This window comes from Macaca nemestrina, chromosome 1, assembly GCF_043159975.1.
Source record: "Macaca nemestrina isolate mMacNem1 chromosome 1, mMacNem.hap1, whole genome shotgun sequence".
Classification (NCBI taxonomy): Eukaryota; Metazoa; Chordata; class Mammalia; order Primates; family Cercopithecidae; genus Macaca; species Macaca nemestrina.
In genome coordinates this window covers 109,214,726-109,235,239 of record NC_092125.1, presented here as the reverse complement: position 1 = coordinate 109,235,239, position 20,514 = coordinate 109,214,726, and the positions used below count along the sequence as shown (strand labels likewise).

General features: G+C 40.0%; 1 protein-coding gene across 2 annotated transcripts in view; it reads right to left on the bottom strand.

The window, feature by feature from the left end:
- The window catches only part of LOC105497812 (golgi phosphoprotein 3 like), a 53,679-nt gene extending 33,415 nt beyond the window's left edge, over window positions 1-20,264 (bottom strand). Inside the window, exons 1-3 of one of the 2 annotated variants that reach the window (XM_011769206.3) lie at window positions 20,072-20,264; window positions 18,798-18,929; window positions 17,735-17,929 (exon numbers count right to left, since the gene is read on the bottom strand). In XM_011769206.3, the coding sequence (XP_011767508.1) occupies window positions 17,735-17,929; window positions 18,798-18,827 (225 nt within the window). In that variant the 5' untranslated portion in view covers window positions 18,828-18,929; window positions 20,072-20,264. The remainder of the gene's footprint in view (window positions 1-17,734; window positions 17,930-18,797; window positions 18,930-20,071) is intronic. The other variant, XM_011769207.2, reaches the window with a different exon arrangement.
- Window positions 20,265-20,514: the final 250 nt, after the last annotated feature.

Genomic DNA, 20,514 nt, shown 5'->3' with positions numbered 1-20,514 from the left:
CAGGCTTGAGCCACCGCGCCCGGCCTCCATCAATTGTTTAGTAAATTTTTTCTACAGTTGCTTTGTTTGAATCTGGAGCCAAAGTCCACACTTAATCTTCTGTATTTCATACATTCTATTTTTCTTTTTTTTTTTTTTTGAGATGGAGTTTCGCTGTTACCCAGGCTAGCAGGCTGGAATGCAATGGCTCAATCTTGGCTCACTGCAACCTCCACCTCCTGGGTTCAAGCAATTCTCCTGCCTCAGACTCCCGAGTAGTTGGGATTACAGCCACCTGCCACCAAGCCTGGCTAATTTTTATATTTTTAGTAGAGACTGGGTTTCACCATATTGGCCAGGGTGGTCTTGAACTCCTGACCTCAGGTGATCTGCCCACCTCAGACTCCCAAAGTGCTGGGATTACAGGTGTGAGCCACCATGCCAGGCTACATGTGTAATTTTATTTTATTATTTATTTTTTTATTTATTTTTGAGATGGAGTCTCGCTCTGTCACCCAGGCTGGAGTGCAGTGGTGCGATCTTGGCTCACTGCAACCTCCGCCTCCCGGGTTCAAGCAATTCTCCTGCTTCAGCCTCCTGAGTAGCTGGGATTACAAGCGTGATCCACCATGCCTGGCCTATTTATTTATTTATTTTTTGAGACAGAGTCTCGCTCCATTGCCCGGGCTGGAGTGCAGTGGCGTGATCTTGGCTTACCGCAACCTTTGCCTCCTGGGTTCAAGCAATTCTCCTGCCTCAACCTCCCGAGTAGCTGGGATTACTGGCATATGTCACTGTGCCTGGCTAATTTTTTGTATTTTTAGTAGAGATGGGGTTTCATCATGTTGGCCAGGCTGGTCTTGAACTCCTGACCTCAGGTGATCCACCTGCCTCAGCCTCTGAAAAATGCTGGGATTACAGGCATGAGCCACTGCGCCCAGCCTACATGTGTAATTTTAAAAGTAAAATGAAATATAATTTTACTTAACAGAAAAAAAAATGAAGTGAAACAATTACTTTTTTTTTTTTTTTTTTTTTGAGACGGAGTCTCGCTTTGTCGCCTAGGCTGGAGTGCAGTGGCCGGATCTCAGCTCACTGCAAGCTCCGCCTCCCGGGTTTACACCATTCTCCTGCCTCAGCCTCCCGAGTAGCTGGGACTACAGGTGCCCACCACCTCGCCCGGCTAGTTTTTTGTATTTTTAGTAGAGACGGGGTTTCACCATATTAGCCAGGATGGTCTCGATCTCCTGACCTCGTGATCCGCCCGTCTCGGCCTCCCAAAGTGCTGGGATTACAGGCTTGAGCCACCGCGCCCGGCCGAAGTGAAACAATTACTAAACTTCAAACATTTCTTTCCTTTTTTTTAAAAATTTGAGACAGGGTCTCACTCTGTCACCCACGCTGGAGTGCATAACAGTAGCTCACTGCACCCTCTACCTCTCCAGCTCAAGCAATCCTACCACCTCAGCCTCCTAAGTGGATGGAACTACGGGCACATGTCACCATGCCCACCTAATTTTTAAATTCTTTTAGAGATGGGGATCTCGCTGTATTGCCCAGGCTGGTCTCAAACTCATAGACTCAAGTGATCCTCCCATCTCGGCCTCCCAAAGTGCTGGGATTACAGGCATGAGCCACCATACCTGGCCTCAAACAGTTCTTTATTATAAGAGATATGTTATGATGTTGGCTATGGGTTATCAAGTAAAAAGGAAAAAAAAAATTTTTTTAAAGAGAAATGTGGCTGGGCACAGTGGCTCATGCCTGTAATCCCAGCACTTTGGGAGGCTGATATGGGCGGATCACCTGAGGTCAGGAATTCGAGATCAGCCTTACCAACATGGAAAAACCCCGTCTCTATTAAAAATACAAAATTAGCTGGGCATGGTGGCACATGCCTGTAATCCCAGCTACTCGGGAGGCTGAGGCAGGAGAATCACTTGAACCTGGGAGGCGAAGGTTTCAGTAAGCCAAGATCACCCCATTACACTCCAGCCTGGGCAACAAGATCTAAACTCCATCTCAAAAACAAAACAAACAAACAAACAAAAAAAGTCCTATAAATTCCTTTTTAAGATTTAAAAAAGAGATTATTAAGAGGTTGGGGTCATTTTTAAAACCTAGATGTTTCAATTTTAGATAATGTCTAAGTTACTCCTTATTATGAAAGATACAAGTTAATATCTTTCCCGTATTTTATTACCTTACTTCCCAATTTTAAAATTATAACTTTTATTCTGTGGAGACTCATAATATGTATATTCTATTCTATAACTATAATTCACCAGATCTGTTCTACTTTATCTGAATGTATGCATAGAGAGCTGATGCTGGTTACATGAGATTTTATTATATTGTTTTTTACACATTTTTGTATGCCTGAATTATTTGTAATTTTGAAAAAAACGAATGTTTTAAACTAAAAAATGTTGTTTGGCTGGGTGCAGTGGCTCATGCCAAATGAGCCATGCCAATGATCTGAGGCAGGCAGATCATAAGGTCAAGAGATCAAGACGACCATCCTGGCCAACATGGTGAAACCCCATCTCTAGTAAAAACAAAAAATTAGCTGGCGTGGTGGTACACTCCTGTAGTCCCAGCTACTTGGGAGGCTGAGGCAGGAGAATTGCTTGAACCTGGGAGGCAGAGGTTGCAGTGAGCCGAGAGCCAAAATCCAGCCTGGCGAGGAAGCAAGGCTCTGTCTCAAAAACAAACAAACCAACAAAAGTTTAACAATATTTACAATATTTTTGGGAAGTAAGACGTCTTCTTTTTTTTTTTTTTTTTTTTTTTTGAGATGGAGTCTCGCTGTGTCTCCCAGGCTGGAGTGCAGTGGCGTGATCTCGGCTCACTGCAAGCTCCGCCTCCCGGGTTCACGCCATTCTCCCGCCTCAGCCTCCCAAGTAGCTGAGACTACAGGCGCCCGCCACCACGCCCGGCTAGTTTTTTGTATTTTTAGTAGAGACGGGGTTTCACCATGTTAGCCAGGATAGTCTCGATCTCCTGACCTCGTGATCCACCCGCCTCGGCCTCCCAAAGTGCTGGGATTACAGGCTTGAGCCACCGCGCCGGGCCTGTCTTCTTTTTTTTTATGTTGTTAATTATACTTCCCTCTATTCCTTAAACTCTTTATCAAGAGCTTTTTCCTAAAACAAACAGGAAAAATAAGTTTGTGTGAACCTTTACAATTTTAAGACCTGTATTATTCCTTTAAATCTCTCTTATGAGTGAAAACGTTAAAAGGGTGATAGTGCTGAGAAAGATTTGTCACATAAGCATAAATAGTACAATTAGATGCGTACATAGAATGGGCAGTGGTAGTATGTGTGCAGTAGTCTACTTGACCAACCCAAAGCACTACCCCAAATAACAATGTACAGAAGCTCAGAAATCACAGCACAGTTTTCTCACTATTGTACTAGGCAGAAATTCTATATTAAACTTGAAAATGAAACCTAGAATTTAGTCTTCTGGCAGACATTTAAGTTCCTCACCTATTACCAAAATGAGAGACCCCCAAAAACTTAATTGCATGCAGCCACAAATTTTTTTTTTTTGAGACGGAGTCTCGCTCTGTTGTCCAGGCTGGGGTGCAATGGCCGGATCTCGGCTCACTGCAAGCTCCGCCTCCTGGGTTTACGCCATTCTCCTGCCTCAGCCTCCCGAGTAGCTGGGACTACAGGCGCCCGCCACCTCGCCTGGCTAGTTTTTTGGATTTTTTAGTAGAAACGGGGTTTCACCGTGTTAGCCAGGATGGTCTCGATCTCCTAACCTCGTGATCCACCCGTCTCGGCCTCCCAAAGTGCAGCCACAAATCTTATCTCAAAAGTTAATTAGCCAAAATTTAAAGCTGGTTAGAAATAATAAAATGGGCTGGGCGTAGTGGCTCGCGCCTGCAATCCTAGCACTTTAGGAGACCAAAGGAGGAGGGCTGCTTGAGGTCACGAATTAGAGACCAGCCTGGACAACAAAGTGAAACTCCCTGTCTCTACAAGAAAATAAAAAAATTAGCCAGGCATTGTGGCATACGCCTGCAGTCTCAGCTATTTGGGAGGCTGAGGTCAGAGTATCCCTTGAGCCCAAGAGTGGGAGGCTGCAGTGAGGCATCTTTGTGCCACTGCACTCCAGCCTGGGCAACAGAGTGGAGATTGTTACCAAAAAAACTAAAAAATAAAAAGGCCAAGTGTGGTGGCTCATGCCTGTAATCCCCACACTTCGGGAGGCTGAGGCAGGCAGATCACTTGAGCCTGGGAGTTTGAGACCAGCCTGGCTAACACAGTGAAACTCTGTCTTTATTTAAAAAATAATAATAAAATGATTATTGCTAAATTTTTATCAAATCCTAATTCAGATTAATTTAAGAGCTCCACAGAAATGATTCCTTATTTAGCAGAGGGAACAAAATCCAGAGAAGTAGCGAGTTTCAATAGGATGCTTCTGCAACAGTTTAGATTGGAGGTAATAAGATAAGCAAAAATGGGAATGGAAAGGAGGTATCAATGGCAAAGAGTGCAAATCTAAGACTGCAACAATTCTTTTATGTATTTCCAACTCTGGAACTATCATGAGTACCCAGAGAGAGGTATATGAAAACAAAATAAACTGTTATCCTTCCTCTACACCTCAATAATTCATCTAAAATCCCTAGAAGCCACACAGAACTAATTCAGATATCAAGTGGGTTTTCTATCCCCCAGATTATATCCCCAAGTAAATTAATAGTTATTTTTTAAAGGATGGTACATTATCTAAGTAAGAAAATAGTGAACAATTGTATTTACTTTTTTTCATCCTATGTGTGAGGCCACTGAAACAAAAGTCAAAGATTACTAAGAATACTAGATTAGGCTCTCTTCCAGGAAACATTTTTCAGTGCCTTCTTGTTCCAACAACTAAGGTCAGGCCATTGGTTGCTCAGTTTGTAAGAGCTGATTCAACTGATTATTTTCAAGTCTAAAAATAAGAAACTACTGCTTTGAAAGTTTAAGGCTATCCTACAGATATTTACTTTAAAGCATGTAAGTGGCTATTTATGCTCAGCATTCAACTAAAGTCTCTTTGGTCATAAGAAAATGACCATTTAATTAAGAGCCAAGACTAATGGTTTAAACAACAATAAAAACATAATAATAACGGTTATTATTTATTGAGCATTTACATGTGTCACGCTCTGAGTTAAAATTTTTATATAATCAGGCTGGGCACAGTGGCTCACGCCTGTAATCCCAGCACTTTGGGAGGCCGAGGCAGGTGGATCACCTGAGGTCAGGAGTTCAAGACCAGATTGGGCAACATGGTGAAACCCTGTCTCTACTGAAAATACAAAAACTAGCCAGCATGGTGGATGCCTGGAATCCCAGCTACTCGGGAGGCTGAGGCAGGAGAACCACTTGAACCTAGGAGGCGAATGTAGTGAGCTGAGATCACACTACTGCACTCCAGCCTGGGTAACAAGGGCGAAACTCCGCTTCAAAAACTTTTTTTTTAAAAAAATAATTAGTTAATCTAATTCTACAATAGCACTATTAAGTCAATATTATCTCTATTAAATAAGAATGAAGGAAAAAAATGTGAAAATGGAGCCCAAGTCATATAGCTGATAAGTGGTAGACCCAGGATTTGAATGTAGATGTGCCTGATTCCAAAGCCTGTGCTTTTATCCACTGCTGATAAAAAGATCAGAAAATAAAAGATGGTAACTAAGCACACTGAGAGGTATGATAAATGCAAGGGAATTCAGAGAATGTAAAGTTCAGTGCTGGATTTGTGATGGGCTTTAAAACAAAATATGGGAAGGAAACATGGCAGGAATATGTAAAATGGACAAACGGGACTAGAGTGGTAAGTAGACTGAGCAGTGAGAAATAAGGTTAGTCAGTTAAAGTGGGGCTTAGAAAGCCAGGAAAACACAGTCCTGCCCTCAGGAAGGTTGCAGACTAACCTTAAAGTTAACAATAATATACATTTATTCAATGGAATCCTATGAAACCATTAGAAATAATGGGGTATGTTTATATTTATTGGCATAAAATATGTCCACATTATAATACATGGAAAAAGAAGGCTACAAAATAACATGTCTGATTATAATCAATATTTTGGTAATTACACATCTGTGGCTGGGCATGGTGGCTCACATCTGTAATCCTAGCACTCTGGGAGGCCAAGGCAGGTGGATCACTTGAGGCCATGAGTTCGAGACCAGCCTGGCCAACATGGCAAAGCCCCGTCTCTACTGAAAATATAAAAATTAGACGGGCATGGTGGCAGGCGCCTGTAATCCCATCTACTCTGGTGACTGAGGCACGAGAATTGCTTGAACCTGGGAGGTGGAGCTTTCAGTGAGCTGCAGGCACCATTGCACTCCAGCCTGAGTGACAGAGCAAGACTCTGTCTCAAAGAAAAAAAAAAAATTATGCATCTGTGTATACATATATATGCACTGAAAACAGTCTATAAGGATATATATTACAATTTTACCAGTAGTTATCTTTGGGAAGCAAGATTACAGGTGGTTTTTACTTTCTTCTTTACACCTTTTAAAAAAACAGGTATAATTTACACAGAGTGAAATGCATAGATGTTAAGTTCAATGAGTTTTGACAAAAGCATATATTCATCTTATCTGACACCCCAAGCAAGATCTGGAACACTTGTATCATCCCAGTAAGTGTCCTCATGGAGGGCCAGGAGCGGTGGCTCACACCTTTAATCCCAGCACTTTGGGAGGCCGAGGCAGGTAGATCACTTGAGTCTAGGAGTTTGAAACCAGCCTGGGCAACATGGCAAAATCCTATCTCTATAAAAATTACAAAGAATTAGCTGGGCATGGTGGCCTGCAGCTGTAGTTCCAGCTACTTGGGAAGCTGAGGCGGGGAATCACCTGCTCCTGGGGAAGGCGAGGCTTCAGTGAGCCCTGATAGTGCCACTGCACTCCAGCCTTGGTGACAGACTCTCTCAAAAACGAAAAACAAAAAACAAAAAACAAAAACAAAAACAAAAAAACATGTTCTCATGTAGATCTCAGTCTGAATTTCTTAGGGTAAATGTATTTCACTTTTAAAATATTAAAAAGTAATAAAATTACTTTTATATCTTAGACAAATTTTTAAAAATAAGTAAAAAAACCAAAAAAAAAAAAAAAAGAGAGAGAGAACACAGTAACCTCAAACCCTTTGATTCAGTATTTTTTTCTATTTGCCATTCCTACCTTAAACCTCTTGGACAACTATGAATAGGTAAGGGCAAACAGAGAAACTAACGAGTAACTGGCACGGACTTTCTTCCTCTTCCATGTTCCTACAGCACTTTTTTGGTACCTTTCTCCTAGTACTTACATACTGTGTCTAGCTATATGGTTATTGTATACATATCTTTTCTCCTCTATCAAATCCCTACGCTTCTGTAGGAAGATAAGTGCATCTTACTTTTATATTTTCCTTACTTTTCTCAGTGCCTTGCATCAAGGAAGTACTCAAGACTGGGTGCAGTGGCTCATGCCTGTAGTCCCAGCACTTTGGGAGGCCGAGGCATGCAAATTACATGAGGCCAGGAGTTCACAACCTGCCTGGGCAACATGGCGAAACCCCATCTCTACTAAAAATACAAAAATTGGGTGTGGTGGTTCACGCCTGAAATCCCAGCACTTTGGGAGATTGAGGCGGGCGGATCACGAGGTCAGAAGATCGAGACCATCCTGGCTAACACGGTGAAACCCCGTCTCTACTAAAAATACAAAAAATTAGCCAGGCGTGATGGTGGGCGCCTGTAGTCCCAGCTACTCGGGAGGCTGAGGCAGGAGAATGGCGTGAACCCGGGAGGCGGAGCTTGCAGTGAGCTGAGATCGCGCCACTGCACTCCAGCCTGGGCGACAGAGCGAGACTCTGTCTCAAAAAAAAAAAAAAAAAAAAAAAGTTAGCTGGGCTTGGTGGTGGGGGCCTGTAATCCCAGCTACTCGGGAGGCTAAGGTACGAGAATTGCTTGAACCCAGGAGGTGGACGCGTGAGCCAAGATCATGCTGCTGCACTCCAGCTTGGGCGAGAGAGCGAGACTCTGTCTCAAAAAAAAAAAAAAAAAAAGGGTACTCAATAAATGTTGGCTGACTTGAACTGAAGAAAAGAAAATCACATCATTACACAATTTAATGATACTTCCTGAGAGTGAGCTGCCCTTTGGGCAGATGTACATAAATAACTGAGATTATCTTCATAACCTATTTATCTAAAATCTTTCTAAATCATTGTTATGAGCTGAATTGTGTCCCCTCAAGTTTCATATGTTGAAGTTATAGCCCCCAGTACCTCAGACTACATCTGTCTTTGGAGATAGGGCTTTTAGAAGAGGTGATTAAGTTAAAAATGAGGGTGTTATGGTGGGCCCTGAAGCAATCTGACTGGTGTTCTTTTGAGAGGAGGAAATTTGGACACACAGAGACACTAGGAAGGCATTTGCATAGAGGACACAGCAAGAAGTCTGCAGGGCAAGGTGAGAAATCTCAGAAGAAACCAAACCCATCAATCTTGATCTTGGACTTCTAATCCCCAGAAAATTAATTTCTGTCATTTAAGCCACCAAGTCTGTGGTATTTTAGCATGGCATCTTTAGCAAACGAATACAATCCTACTCTCACAGAAAAATCTAGAAGAGGCCTGTCTATTCATTTAGTCTTAAGCTTTTTAAATTTTTCATTTATTTTTAGAGACAGGGTCTCACTATGTTGCCTAGGCTGGTTTCAAACTCCTGGGCTCAAGCAATCCTCCTGCCTCAGCCTCCCAAAGTGCTGAGATTACAGGTGTGAGCCACGATGCCCAACCTTGGTTTTAAGCTTTAAGATGCAAGAACAAATCACTATTTGACTTACTCATATTTATCTCTTTTTAGTATAATAGTCTCTTCCTCCTTCCATAAGGAAGATATGTGACATGGGTTCTAATCTATAGCTGAAGAGTGAACTGACAAGAAAAATAATGACTATTTGTACACCAGACCTTCTGATGTGAATTATTTTTATTTTAATTTTTTTTTGGAGACAGAGTTTCACTCTTGTTGCCCAGGCTGTAGTGCAACGGCGTGATCTCAGCTCACTACCAATTCCGCCTCATGGGTTCAAGCATTTCTCCTGCCTCAGCCTCCTAAGTAGCTGGGATTACAAGCGTGCACCACCACGCCCAGCTAATTTTTGTATTATTAATAGATATGGAGTTTCACCATGTTGGCCAGGCTGGTCTCGAATTCCTGACCTCAGGTGATCCACCTGCCTCGGCCTCCCAAAGTGCTGGGATTACATTCAGCTCATAACAATGATTTAGAAAGATTTTAGATAAATAGTGAGTCACCGTGCTTGGCAATAATATGATAATTATAATTAAATATTATTTACTTCTTCTTTAAACATATCTTCCTTTTGCCAGTTGGGTTATTCAAACTTCTTACTTGGACTTGTTGCCCTTTATGACTAGAATATCTTGTTTGAAAAAGAAGAAGAGAAAAATAATGTATAGAATTTTCCTATTTCCTCCTTAATATTTGAAGCAATGGAATGGAAAATTTGAAGTAAAAATAAAACTAATAAAATCATTCAGAATTCCTCACAGTAGTATCTTCCCTTTTTCTGACATTATTGATGTCTAGTTAATGTTTTTTATAGGATCCCAAAATCTTTTTCCAAGAGTGAGCTTTGCTGGGGTATTAAACATCTGAACAAGAAAGGTATGGATAAAACTTGAAAAATAACTCATATGCCAAATATTATTGTGAAACAATAATCTTTTATCTTAATAGGAGGCATAAATTAAAATCTATATGAATCTGGCCAGGTGCAGTGGCTTACACCTGTAATCCCAGCACTTTGGGACGCCAAAGCAGGTGGATCACTTAAGGTCAGGAGTTTGAGACTAACCTGGCCAACATGGTGAAACCCTGTCTCTACTAAAAATAAAAAATCAGCCAGGCGTGGTGGCGAGCACCTTACAGTCCCAGCTACTCGGGAGGCTGAGGCAGGAGAATTGCTTGAACCTGGGAAGTGGAGGTTGCAGTGGGTTGAAATCGCACCAGTGCACTCTAGCCTGGGCAACAGAACGAGACTCCATCTCAATAAATAAATAAATAAATAAGATAAAATCCATATGAATCTACCCAAGGAGGTGAAATTATTTGGGTCACACTAAACAGTTAATGATCCTGAACAATTCTCTTTATTTCAGGAAGAAATATAGAGAATCATGTGAAACTTGCTTTGTAAGCATGTCTTTTTTTTTTTTTTTTTTTTTTGAGACGGCATCTTGCTCTGTTGCCCAGGCTAGAGTGCAGTGGTGCAGCCTCGGCTCACTGCAACTTCTGCCTCCCTGGTTCAAGCAATTCTCCTGCCTCAGCCTCCCGAGTAGCTGAGATTACAGGCACGCACCACTACGCCCGGCTAATTTTTGTATTTTTAGTAGAGATGGGGTTTCACCATATTGGCCAGGCTGGTCTTGAACTCCTGATCTTGTGATCTGCCCACCTCGGCCTCCCAAAGTGCTAGGATTACAGGTGTGAGCTACCGCACCCAGCCAGCATGTCCTTTTTAAACTGCAAAGTCAGATATTTATTTTTGTTTTGTTTTTTTTTTTCCTGTTTTGCAACAGGGTCTTGCTCTGTGGCCCAGGCTGGAGCACAGTGGTGTGATCATAGCTCACTGCAACTTCGAACTCCAGGGCTTAAGTGATCCTCTTACCTAAACCTCCTGAGTAGCTGGGACTATAGGTTCACGCAGGGCTAAGTTTTCACTTTTTTGTAGAGACTGAGTCTCACTTTGTTGTCCTGGCTTGTCTTGAACTCCTGGCCTCAAGTAATCCTCCCACTTTGGCCTCCCAAACCACTGGGAATACAGACAGTGAAACACCACGCCCAGTTGCAGAGTCAGTTTGAATGTAAATTCCACAATTTATTGCCCAAATGATCATTTAACTTTGACTCCTATAAACAGAATGATATCTGCCTTGCAGGATTAAACAATGGAAAGTACAAAATGTTTTGAAAATTATACAAACATAAAATATGGAGGCAAAAGTGATGAAATGGCTGACAGCAAGTTTATAGGCACAGTGGTTACAGCCAAAATCCCAAACTCAAGTGGGCAGCTTTGTCTCAATATCAATACTAGATATTTTATATTTTGGAAGAGTACTGTGTGCATTTGGGGGTTGGGAGAATTAGGGAGAAGATCTTAATGAAATAGCTTACGCTATGTTTTCCTACTATTAAAACAGGTCTTTGGTCTTCCAGTTTATTTCCTTTTATAACAATAGTAAATAGTTATTTGGGGTTAATATGCCTGGATATAATAAAAAACAAAAGTTTAAAAAAATTTTTTAACAGCTTATGTTTAAATAAAAAAAACCTGACAAACAAGCCCTTCTGATACAGTCACCCTATTCACAATTGCAGTAACTAATGGGAGACTTATTGTTCATTTTGCACAATCAGGAAACTAAAAGGTAAGACCAGGTAGTAACTTAAATTAGACTTTTTTTTTTTTTTTTTAAGACAAGGTCTTGCTCTTTGCTCAGCCTGCTATTAATATTTTAATTATAATAAAATGTTTTAGGATTGAATCACTTTTTAACGAGAGCAATTTTCTTCATTCATAGCCAATAATGGATAAGTTGGACACTGACTGACTGACTGATTTTAAAAACTTTTTTTGGCCGGGTGCGGTGGCTCACACCTGTAATCCCAGCACTTTGGGAGGCTGAGGCGGGTGGATCACCTGAGGTCAGGAGTTCAACACCGGCCTGGCTAACATGTGAAATCCCATTTCTACTAAAAATACAAAAAATTAGCCGGGCGTGGTGGTGCATGTCTGCAATCCCAGCTGCTCAGGAGGCTGATACAGAAGAATCACTTGAATGCGGGAGGTAGAAGTTGCAGTTGAGCCAAGATAGTGCCACTGCACTCCAGCTTGGGCAACAAGTGCAAAATTCTGTCTCAAAAAAAAAAAAAAAAAAAACTTTTTGATTAGTGTAGTGAATTTTTTTTACCAGCTTTAAAAAAGTTTTACTTCGGCCGGGCGCGGTGGCTCAAGCCTGTAATCCCAGCACTTTGGGAGGCCGAGACGGGCGGATCATGAGGTCAGGAGATCAAGACCATCCTGGATAACCCAGTGAAACCCCGTCTCTACTAAAAAATACAAAAAAAAATTAGCCAGGCGAGGTGGCGGGCGCCTGTAGTCCCAGCTACGCGGGAGGCTGAGGCAGGAGAATGGCGTGAACCCGGGAGGCGGAGCTTGCAGTGAGCTGAGATCCGGCCACTGTACTCCAGCCTGGGCGACAGAGCCAGACTCCGTCTCAAAAAAAAAAAAAAAAAAAAAAAAAAAGTTTTACTTCTAATCTCCTATTGCTAATAAAGATGAACTATACCTGATGGAGGATCATCAGCAGCTTGAAAAAGCATAGCATTAACATACTTTATAATTAAAAATACACATGAATTTCATACGTATAATTCCCATATGTATAGTGGATAATAGTGGATTGTTTGAAAAAAGATAACTGACAAGTACCAGGAGAATCTTAGCAGCACTGTTCATAATGAACTCTTGAATGTGCATTAACTCATAGAATGAATAATGGTATATTCACATAATGAAATATTAATCACGATGAACTGTATTAAATTAAATTATATGCAACAACGTGGATAAATCTCACAAACATTGTACTGATAAAAGAATACACTAAAATATTAACCCAATAAAACAGAGTTTAAAAACAGGTAAAACTAAAATATATTGTTTAGGGATATACATACATGTCAAAACTACAGGGAGGTGGGCAGCATGTGATCAGGGGCAGGCATAAGAGAAGCCTTCCAGGATGCTGATATTGTTCTATTGGTGATTACCACACCCGGCTAATGCTTTTTTTTTTTAATTTGGTAGAGATGGGGTTTTGCCATGTTGGCCAGGCTGGTCTCAAACTCCTGGCCTCAAGTGATCTGCCCACCTCAAACCTCCCAAAGTGCTGGGATTATAGATGTGTGCCACTGCATCTGGCCAGATGCTTAATATTTTAAAACCGGTCTGTGGCAGTTACCCCTCAGAATAATTTTTTTTTCCTTTAAGACAGGGTCTCACTCTGTCATCCAGGTAGGAGTACAGTGGCACAATCATAGGCGCACTCCAGCCTTTAACTCCTGGGCTTAAGCAATCCTCTCGCCTCAGCCTCCCAAGTGGCTGAAACTACAGGTGTATGACACCATGCCAGGTTAATTTTTATATTTTTTGTAGAGATGAGGTCTCACTATGTTGCTCAGGTTGGTCTGGAATTCCTGGCCTCAGGCAATCCTTCTGTCTCCCAAAGTGCTGGGATTACAGACAGAAGCCACTGTGCCTGCTTGAAAAAGACATAGTTTCTAAAAAAAAAATGGTAATATTGGGTTCTAAACAGAGGATCTTAGGCAACTCTCCAGTAAAAGTTTGGGAGTTTGGGACACAAAATTTAACATTTAGGATTTTTTCTTTTTTTTGACTTGTCATAAACCTCAAACCATGTAAAAACAAGCAATTATATACACATTAAAACATATACTCACAAAGAATATAAAAATGTCATTAAGTCCTAATTTGGACACAAAAATTAAATGGGCTTTACTGTTTTCATTAGGCTGATTCTCTTTTCCCTAAAGGAAAGAGTCTAAAAGTCTCTGCCTGGTAACAAAATCTATAATCTGGTCCAAATCAAATTTACTGATTTTGAATCCCATTGTTCTCCACCTACTTCAGTCACACTGGCCTACTCAGTTATCTCCCAAACTCATCAAGCTCATGATACCTTTGCTCACTCAGGTTCCCTCATCCAGAACGTGTTTCCTTTTCTCCATTCATGTTAATCCTCCCATTTTTAAAGGCGTGGCTTGTTTTACTGCCTTTTTCTATTCTTCACCGGATTACTCTGTCCCATGATGGTTTCTCCTCTCTCTAACTCCCTTGGCTCATTCTAACATGCAAAAACTTGCTTTTTATTGTTGTTTACTTAAAAAAAAAATCTTTTGCATTGTGAAATATAATGCACACACAGAAGAATAAACAAAACAAAAGTAAAAAGTTTAATTATTCCAAAGTGAAGATCTATGGCCCAGGTGCAGTGGCTCATGCTTATAATCCTAGTACTTTGGGAGGCCAAGGCGGGTGGATCACTTGGGATCAGGAGTTCGAGACTAGCCTGGCTAACACGGTGAAAACCTGTCCCTACTAAGAATATAAAAATTAGCCAGGAGGGACAGAGCAAGACTCCGTATCAAAAATAAATAACTAAATAAATAAATAAGGCTGGGAACAGTGGCTTACACCTGTAAACCCAGCACTTTGGGAGGCCACACCTATAATTCCAGCCCTTTGGGAGGCCAAGGTGGATGGGTCACCTGAGAGGTCAGGAGTTCAAGACAGCCTGACCAATATGGTGAAACCCCATCTCTACTAAAAATACAAAAATGAGCGAGGCATGTTGGTGGGCGCCTGTAATCCCAGCTACTCAGGAAATTGAGACAGGAGAATTGCTTGAACCTGGAAGGCGGAGGTTGCAGTGAGCTGAGATCGTGCTGCTGCACTCCAACCTGGGCGGCAGAGTGAGACTGTCTCAAAAACAAAAACAAAAACAAAACTAATAAACTTCCTCTAGGTCCAGAAACAGAAAATTGTTACTATCTAGAAATCCTCTTCATTTTCCTCCCTAATTACTAACACCCTTTTCCTTCCCCTATCCCTTACAAAAAGATAACCACTATTCTAAAAACTATAGTAATTCCTGGCTTGATTTTCTTTATAATTATACCACCTAAATATGCAATCTCAAATACAATAGTTTTTTGAATTTCATATAAATGGAATCATACAGTATGTATATTTTTGTGTTTGGCTTTCTTTATTGAACATGAGAAATGTACATGTTGTATAACAATGTTCATTTTCATTCTGTATAGAAAACATTTATACTCATTTAAACAAATGGATGATTCATTTTTTTTTTGATGATTCATTTTTATCCATTCTGCTGTTGATGGACCTTTGGGTTACTTAACTTTTAAAAAGTATGTATCTTTTTGTCTCTTCAGCTAGAATGCAAGTTTCTCGAAGGCAGGCACCATATACTATACTATTTTATATTTACCTTAGCATTAATATTTAGCATAATGTTAAGTACATAATGGGTGTCCTCAATCACAGTAAATATTGATTAAATGAATCTATTGATAGTTTGCGAGATAAGAAAAAAATAAATACAGTTGGAGATCAATTTAATATTTTTAGAGATAGTTATATAACTGGCCTTTTATAACTACTATTACTTAGATAAAATGTTTGATCTCTTCTATTCATTTACACCTAAGGATTTATTGTCTTTTATTCTTCCTGAGCCAAATGAAAGCTAAATATTTGTTAACTATCCTCAAAAATAAAATTAGAGCAATTCAAAAGGTGGTTAATATTTATTTTATTTTTTGAGGCCTCGCTCTGTTGTTCAGGCTGGAGTGCAGTGGCACAATTTCGATTCACTGAAGCCTCGACTTCCCAGGCTCAAGCAATCCTCTTGACTCAGCCTCCTGGGTAGCTATGACTTCAGGCATGTGCCACCATGCCCAGCTAATTTTTTTGTTTTAAATATTTTGTAGTGATAGGGTCTCACCATGTTGCCCAGGCTGGTCTTGAACTCCTGCGCCTAAGCATTCCTCTCACCTTGGCCTCCCCAGTGTTGGGATTACAGGCATTAGCCACTGCATCCAGCCATCTACTCATTTTGTACAGTATCTCACCAATATATCAAGTACGGTCCATGGCCATAGCTCTCAATGAGCTGCTTTACTTTTTATTCTATTTCCTAAAATTTATATTAACCATTATAAACATATGAAGACAAGCTCAAAAGCAAAAATTCCAGTGCATAAGGTCAGCAGGAAATTAATCATTCCTATTCAAAGCTAAAACAAACCAAATAGCTTTTAGTTCTATATCCTCTTTTTCTACAATCAGTGACTGTTTCCTAGGTAATGTGTAAACGTCTCAAAAGAGTATTTATACCACCTAATCTTCAGTCCTATTCTGACATTCTCTTGGAGAGCTGGTTTTGCCTTTTCGCTTATTTGCCTTTTATAAAACTGAAGCCTCATAAACTTCTCAGCAAACAGGAAAACATATTTCTGGGCAAGAATTTCTGATATACCTACATCTTGGCCAGGTACACAATAAGCATGTCTCTAATATTAGTTTTAACAATACACAGACTATAACTGGTCTTGTAAATTTTGTTCAAGTTGTTAATTTAACAAGAAAAAAAGTAAAAAGGAAAATAGTAAATAAATGAAAGGCAAAATCTAAACAACAATGGTATTCCCAAGTCGAAGAATTGATGTAGAAAAGAAGAGCTGTTACTACTTGTATGCAGCCAATTTACTTCTAGCTAAGGATAATTATCAAAGCCAAATATAGTATTTTTAAAATCTAAAATAACATTCTAATTTTATATGTTTTCAAAACTGAGGCCAGTAATAAATACACCTCTTTTTATGTGTATGTGTAGGGGTGTTATTTACTAAGGCTTTCCTGGAAAGAAAGCAGATTGTTTAAAATGTTACCTTCGTAACTTCTTCATGAGGGACTAGTGTGATGAGAAAACACAGTAAAAAGTTACAAATGAAGGATGATGATGTATACTAGTAGTAGACAAGCCAGGAAAACTGTTGGTTATATCACAAGACTCAGGATCTCAAGACTAACTATAGTATAAAATAAATGTTCCATTAAATAAGGAGACATTTAGGGAAAAAAGGCAAAAGCTAAAATTATTTTTAAAAATTTTTAAAAATTAAAATAATCCTCTATTGTTTATGTATGTGTATGTATGTGTGTGTATATATATATATATAACTACACACACACACACACACACACACACACACACACACACACACACATATATATATATATATATTTTTTTTTTTTTTTGAGACAGGGTCATTCTGTTGTCCAGGCTGGAATGCAGTGGTGCAATCTTGGTTCATTGCAACCTCTGCCTTCCAGGTTCAAGCGATTCTCCTGCCTCAGCCTCCCGAGTAGCTGGGATTATAGGCACAAGCCGCCACACACGGCTAATTTTTATATTTTTGGGTAGAGACGGGGTTTTACCATGTTGGCCAGGCTAGTCTTGAACTCCTGGCCCCAAGTGATTCACTCACTTCGGCTCCCCAAAGTGCTGGGATTACAGGCGTGAGCCACCGTGCCCGATCCAATTGTTGATATTTGACTTATAAAGATGCACGAGGAAAAAAAAAAATTATTTCTGCTATAAGAAACCTACCAATTGTTTATTTCTGTAAGGCAGCTAATCACACATGTTCCTTGTCTTTTCATTTAAAAGACTATTTCTCCTCAAAGCTGAAGAAGACTTCGATGTGTTGGGCCCTCTTTCTTACTTTAATAAGGGGTTGTTATTTTGCCTTTAATCTGACTTGGGAAACTACAAGTACAAAACTTTATACTATATCCTCCTCTCTTATATCTTCTAAAATTTTGGAGTAATTTTGAATTAAATACACTTCACGTAATTATACTTCTGGATTTTTACCCTTCAAGTAACAGTCACTGTCCCAACTCCTCCATCTTTCAGATGGCTGGAGCACAATTCTAAGACCAATTTAGTATTAAATATATTCCATTAGATTACTTCCTAAAACATTCCAATATTTAATAGTCTTTGAGATAGCCTAGCAAACCTAATTGCATTACCTCTTTATCTTTTAGTCCTAGAAGCAATACTTCTTCCATAAGAGTAAGGCGGATATCCTTAGAGTCTCCAGAATCTTCATTGTCTGGACTTTTCTCCCAATTACTGTCTTCCTCACTTTCCATCTTCTTTTCAGAGTTCTTGCTTACTTCAGTGCGACGGGCCCGATGAGTTAAAGTGGTCATTCTCACCTGTTTCTGGAGGGAGTAGTGAAAAAAAATACATATGTATGCTTATGTAAATAAATCATATATTCATACATGCATACTAAACATGTATAAAATAGGAAATATTTACAGATTTAAATATAGAAAGTAATGACTAGAAAAAGTGGGTGGGTAATACAGTATCTTTTCCAAAGTACAATAGCTTGGACTTCACAGATGGCACTGACAAAAGATCAAATGAGTAATTCTAAAGTCCAGTATAAATGATCATCTTTCAAGCCTGGTGACTTCTTCTTTTCTTTTTCTTCTTCTTATTTTTCTCGGGAGGGAGTCTCGCTCTGTTGCCCAGGTTCGAGTGCAGTGGTGCGATGTTGGCTCACTGCAACCTCTGCCTCCCAGGTTCAAGGGATTCTTGTGCCTCAGCCTCCTGAGTAGTGGGATTACAGGTGTGTGCCACCACACTTGTCTAATTTTTGTATTTTTAGTAGAGACAGGGTTTCACCATGTTGGCCAGGCTGGTCTCAAACTCCTGACCTCAAGTGATCTGCCTGCCTGGGCCTCCCAAAGTGCTAGGATTACAGGCATGAGCCACTGAGCCCGGCCAAGTCTGCTGATTTTTTCTGCATCATCTATAAAGAAGGAGTGAATGTCCACCATTGTCACTCCTCTTTCACAAAATGGATCCCAAGTTAAGTAAGATGGAACAACAAAAAATTGTGAGCATCCAGCCCCAAAATGCATACAATAATTTGTATCTAATTTCTATAAACATTCAATGGTACTACATCATAAAACATACACAAAAAAATAGAAAGTAAAAAAGAATATGAAAAACTAAATAGAAATACATGTTCTAGATTTCCTTCCCATACCTTAATAACTCATTTCATATACTCACTTTGGAGATCACAAGTCTAGACAATAACATTCAGAAAATCATGTGTAGTAATTCCACAGTCAGTAAACTTAGCAGCTCTAGTCCTGGCTAGCCACATCTTGCAAATACACAAGGAGATGCAAACAAAAATTACTGGCAAGAGGGTGTTGAAAGATTAACAAATTCTTTCTCAATTTTTTTTAAAAAAATCAAAGAACATGTCTTTTATTCTATGTACTACAGTCAAAAGAAACTGCACTAAATTATTTGTGATAAAGTTTATAGTTAGCATACTTTATTTTATATAAACCTAGATAAATCAGTTTTTAAGATAATATACAACAAGTATTTAAAATCAGCAATTATATAAAGGAGTATCTTTCTCAAGATCAAAATAATGGTATTTAATAGTTGCTATGACTAGACTCGTTTCTACTCCTCTAGCAATATTTCCCATTACTCCCCATAAGTACTGTTGCCAAACTTTTTCTCAAAAACGTCTCATGCTTTCTTTCTGCTTCTGCTCCTCTGTACTTGCTGGGGTCCTCACCCTTTTCTCTTCCTCTCTACCTTCTACCCATTCTTTAAAGGCCTTGTGAAGGCCTTTAAGTGACTTCCTCTTTTCTATTACCTACATGTCTCATGGCCACTCCCTCAGCTGTACTTTCACAGAGCTTTATTTATACTCACTTCCTTTAAAGTATTTATTATAGTCTTTCTCTTGGTATAGCTGTCTCTCAACTGTAAACTTCTTGAGAACAGGGATATTGTCTTCTTGGGTTTTTATACTCTCCATAGCAACTAGCAGTGTCTTTAACGTTGTAATTGCTCGATAAATGTATATTGATTAACATGAATACTCAGAAGTGCATGTGAACATTTAAAATAGAAATACAAATGAAGTGAGCTACAAAAGGTTTTTTGTACAAGGGTATATTTCAAATATTATTTGTTATGGGAGGTGGGAAGAAGAGCGAAGGAGGAAGAGAACCATGAAATAAATGCTTAAGGGCACTAAGCCTATCTGGCACTGTGAATAGGGACTATTTCCTAAATCAATCCAAGAAACTTTAAACCTTCGCGGGGCGGGGGTGGGGGTGAGGGGGTGGGGCGGTTTCTTTGAGAAATTAGTTTCACCTGGACATTTACTAGTTAAAAATCCTACTTGAAAGAAAACAAATGGCCCAAATGAATAAAAACCTTTTCCTCCCCATAAAATAATAATTTTAAAAATTAGAGGGTTTTTTGGGGGGTGGGGAAGGGACGTTAGGAAATGTAATTTTCTCGTTGCTTACCTGATGTTACTCCTGGGTTATGGCTGGACGCAGGCTGTAGCTTGTGCTGTATTTTAGGGGGCCACCTGTTCCCCCCACCCCACCCCCGTCCTAGTAGGTGAAAAACTTCCACGCAGAGAGCACAAACTTCCTGATCCTTCGATGCAGAAAAGGAATAACACATCAGCTTCCTCAGGATCACTAGGCAACCTACCTTGGTGTTTCTTCATTGGGCCAATCAGAAATCACCAAGGTTGAGTCCCGCCAATCGGAGCTCATGGTGGGAGGCTCTCCCCCAGCTATTCTGTTGCGATCCAGACAAACACCACCAAAAGGAGGCAGGTTTGCGTTCAACCTGACAGCTGGTCAATCCAATGAAGGAACCTTGGTGGAAGAGAGGAAAGAGGGCTGCGCTCCCCACCCCCATTAAACCAGCCAATCCAGGCGCTGAGTGAGCTAACACG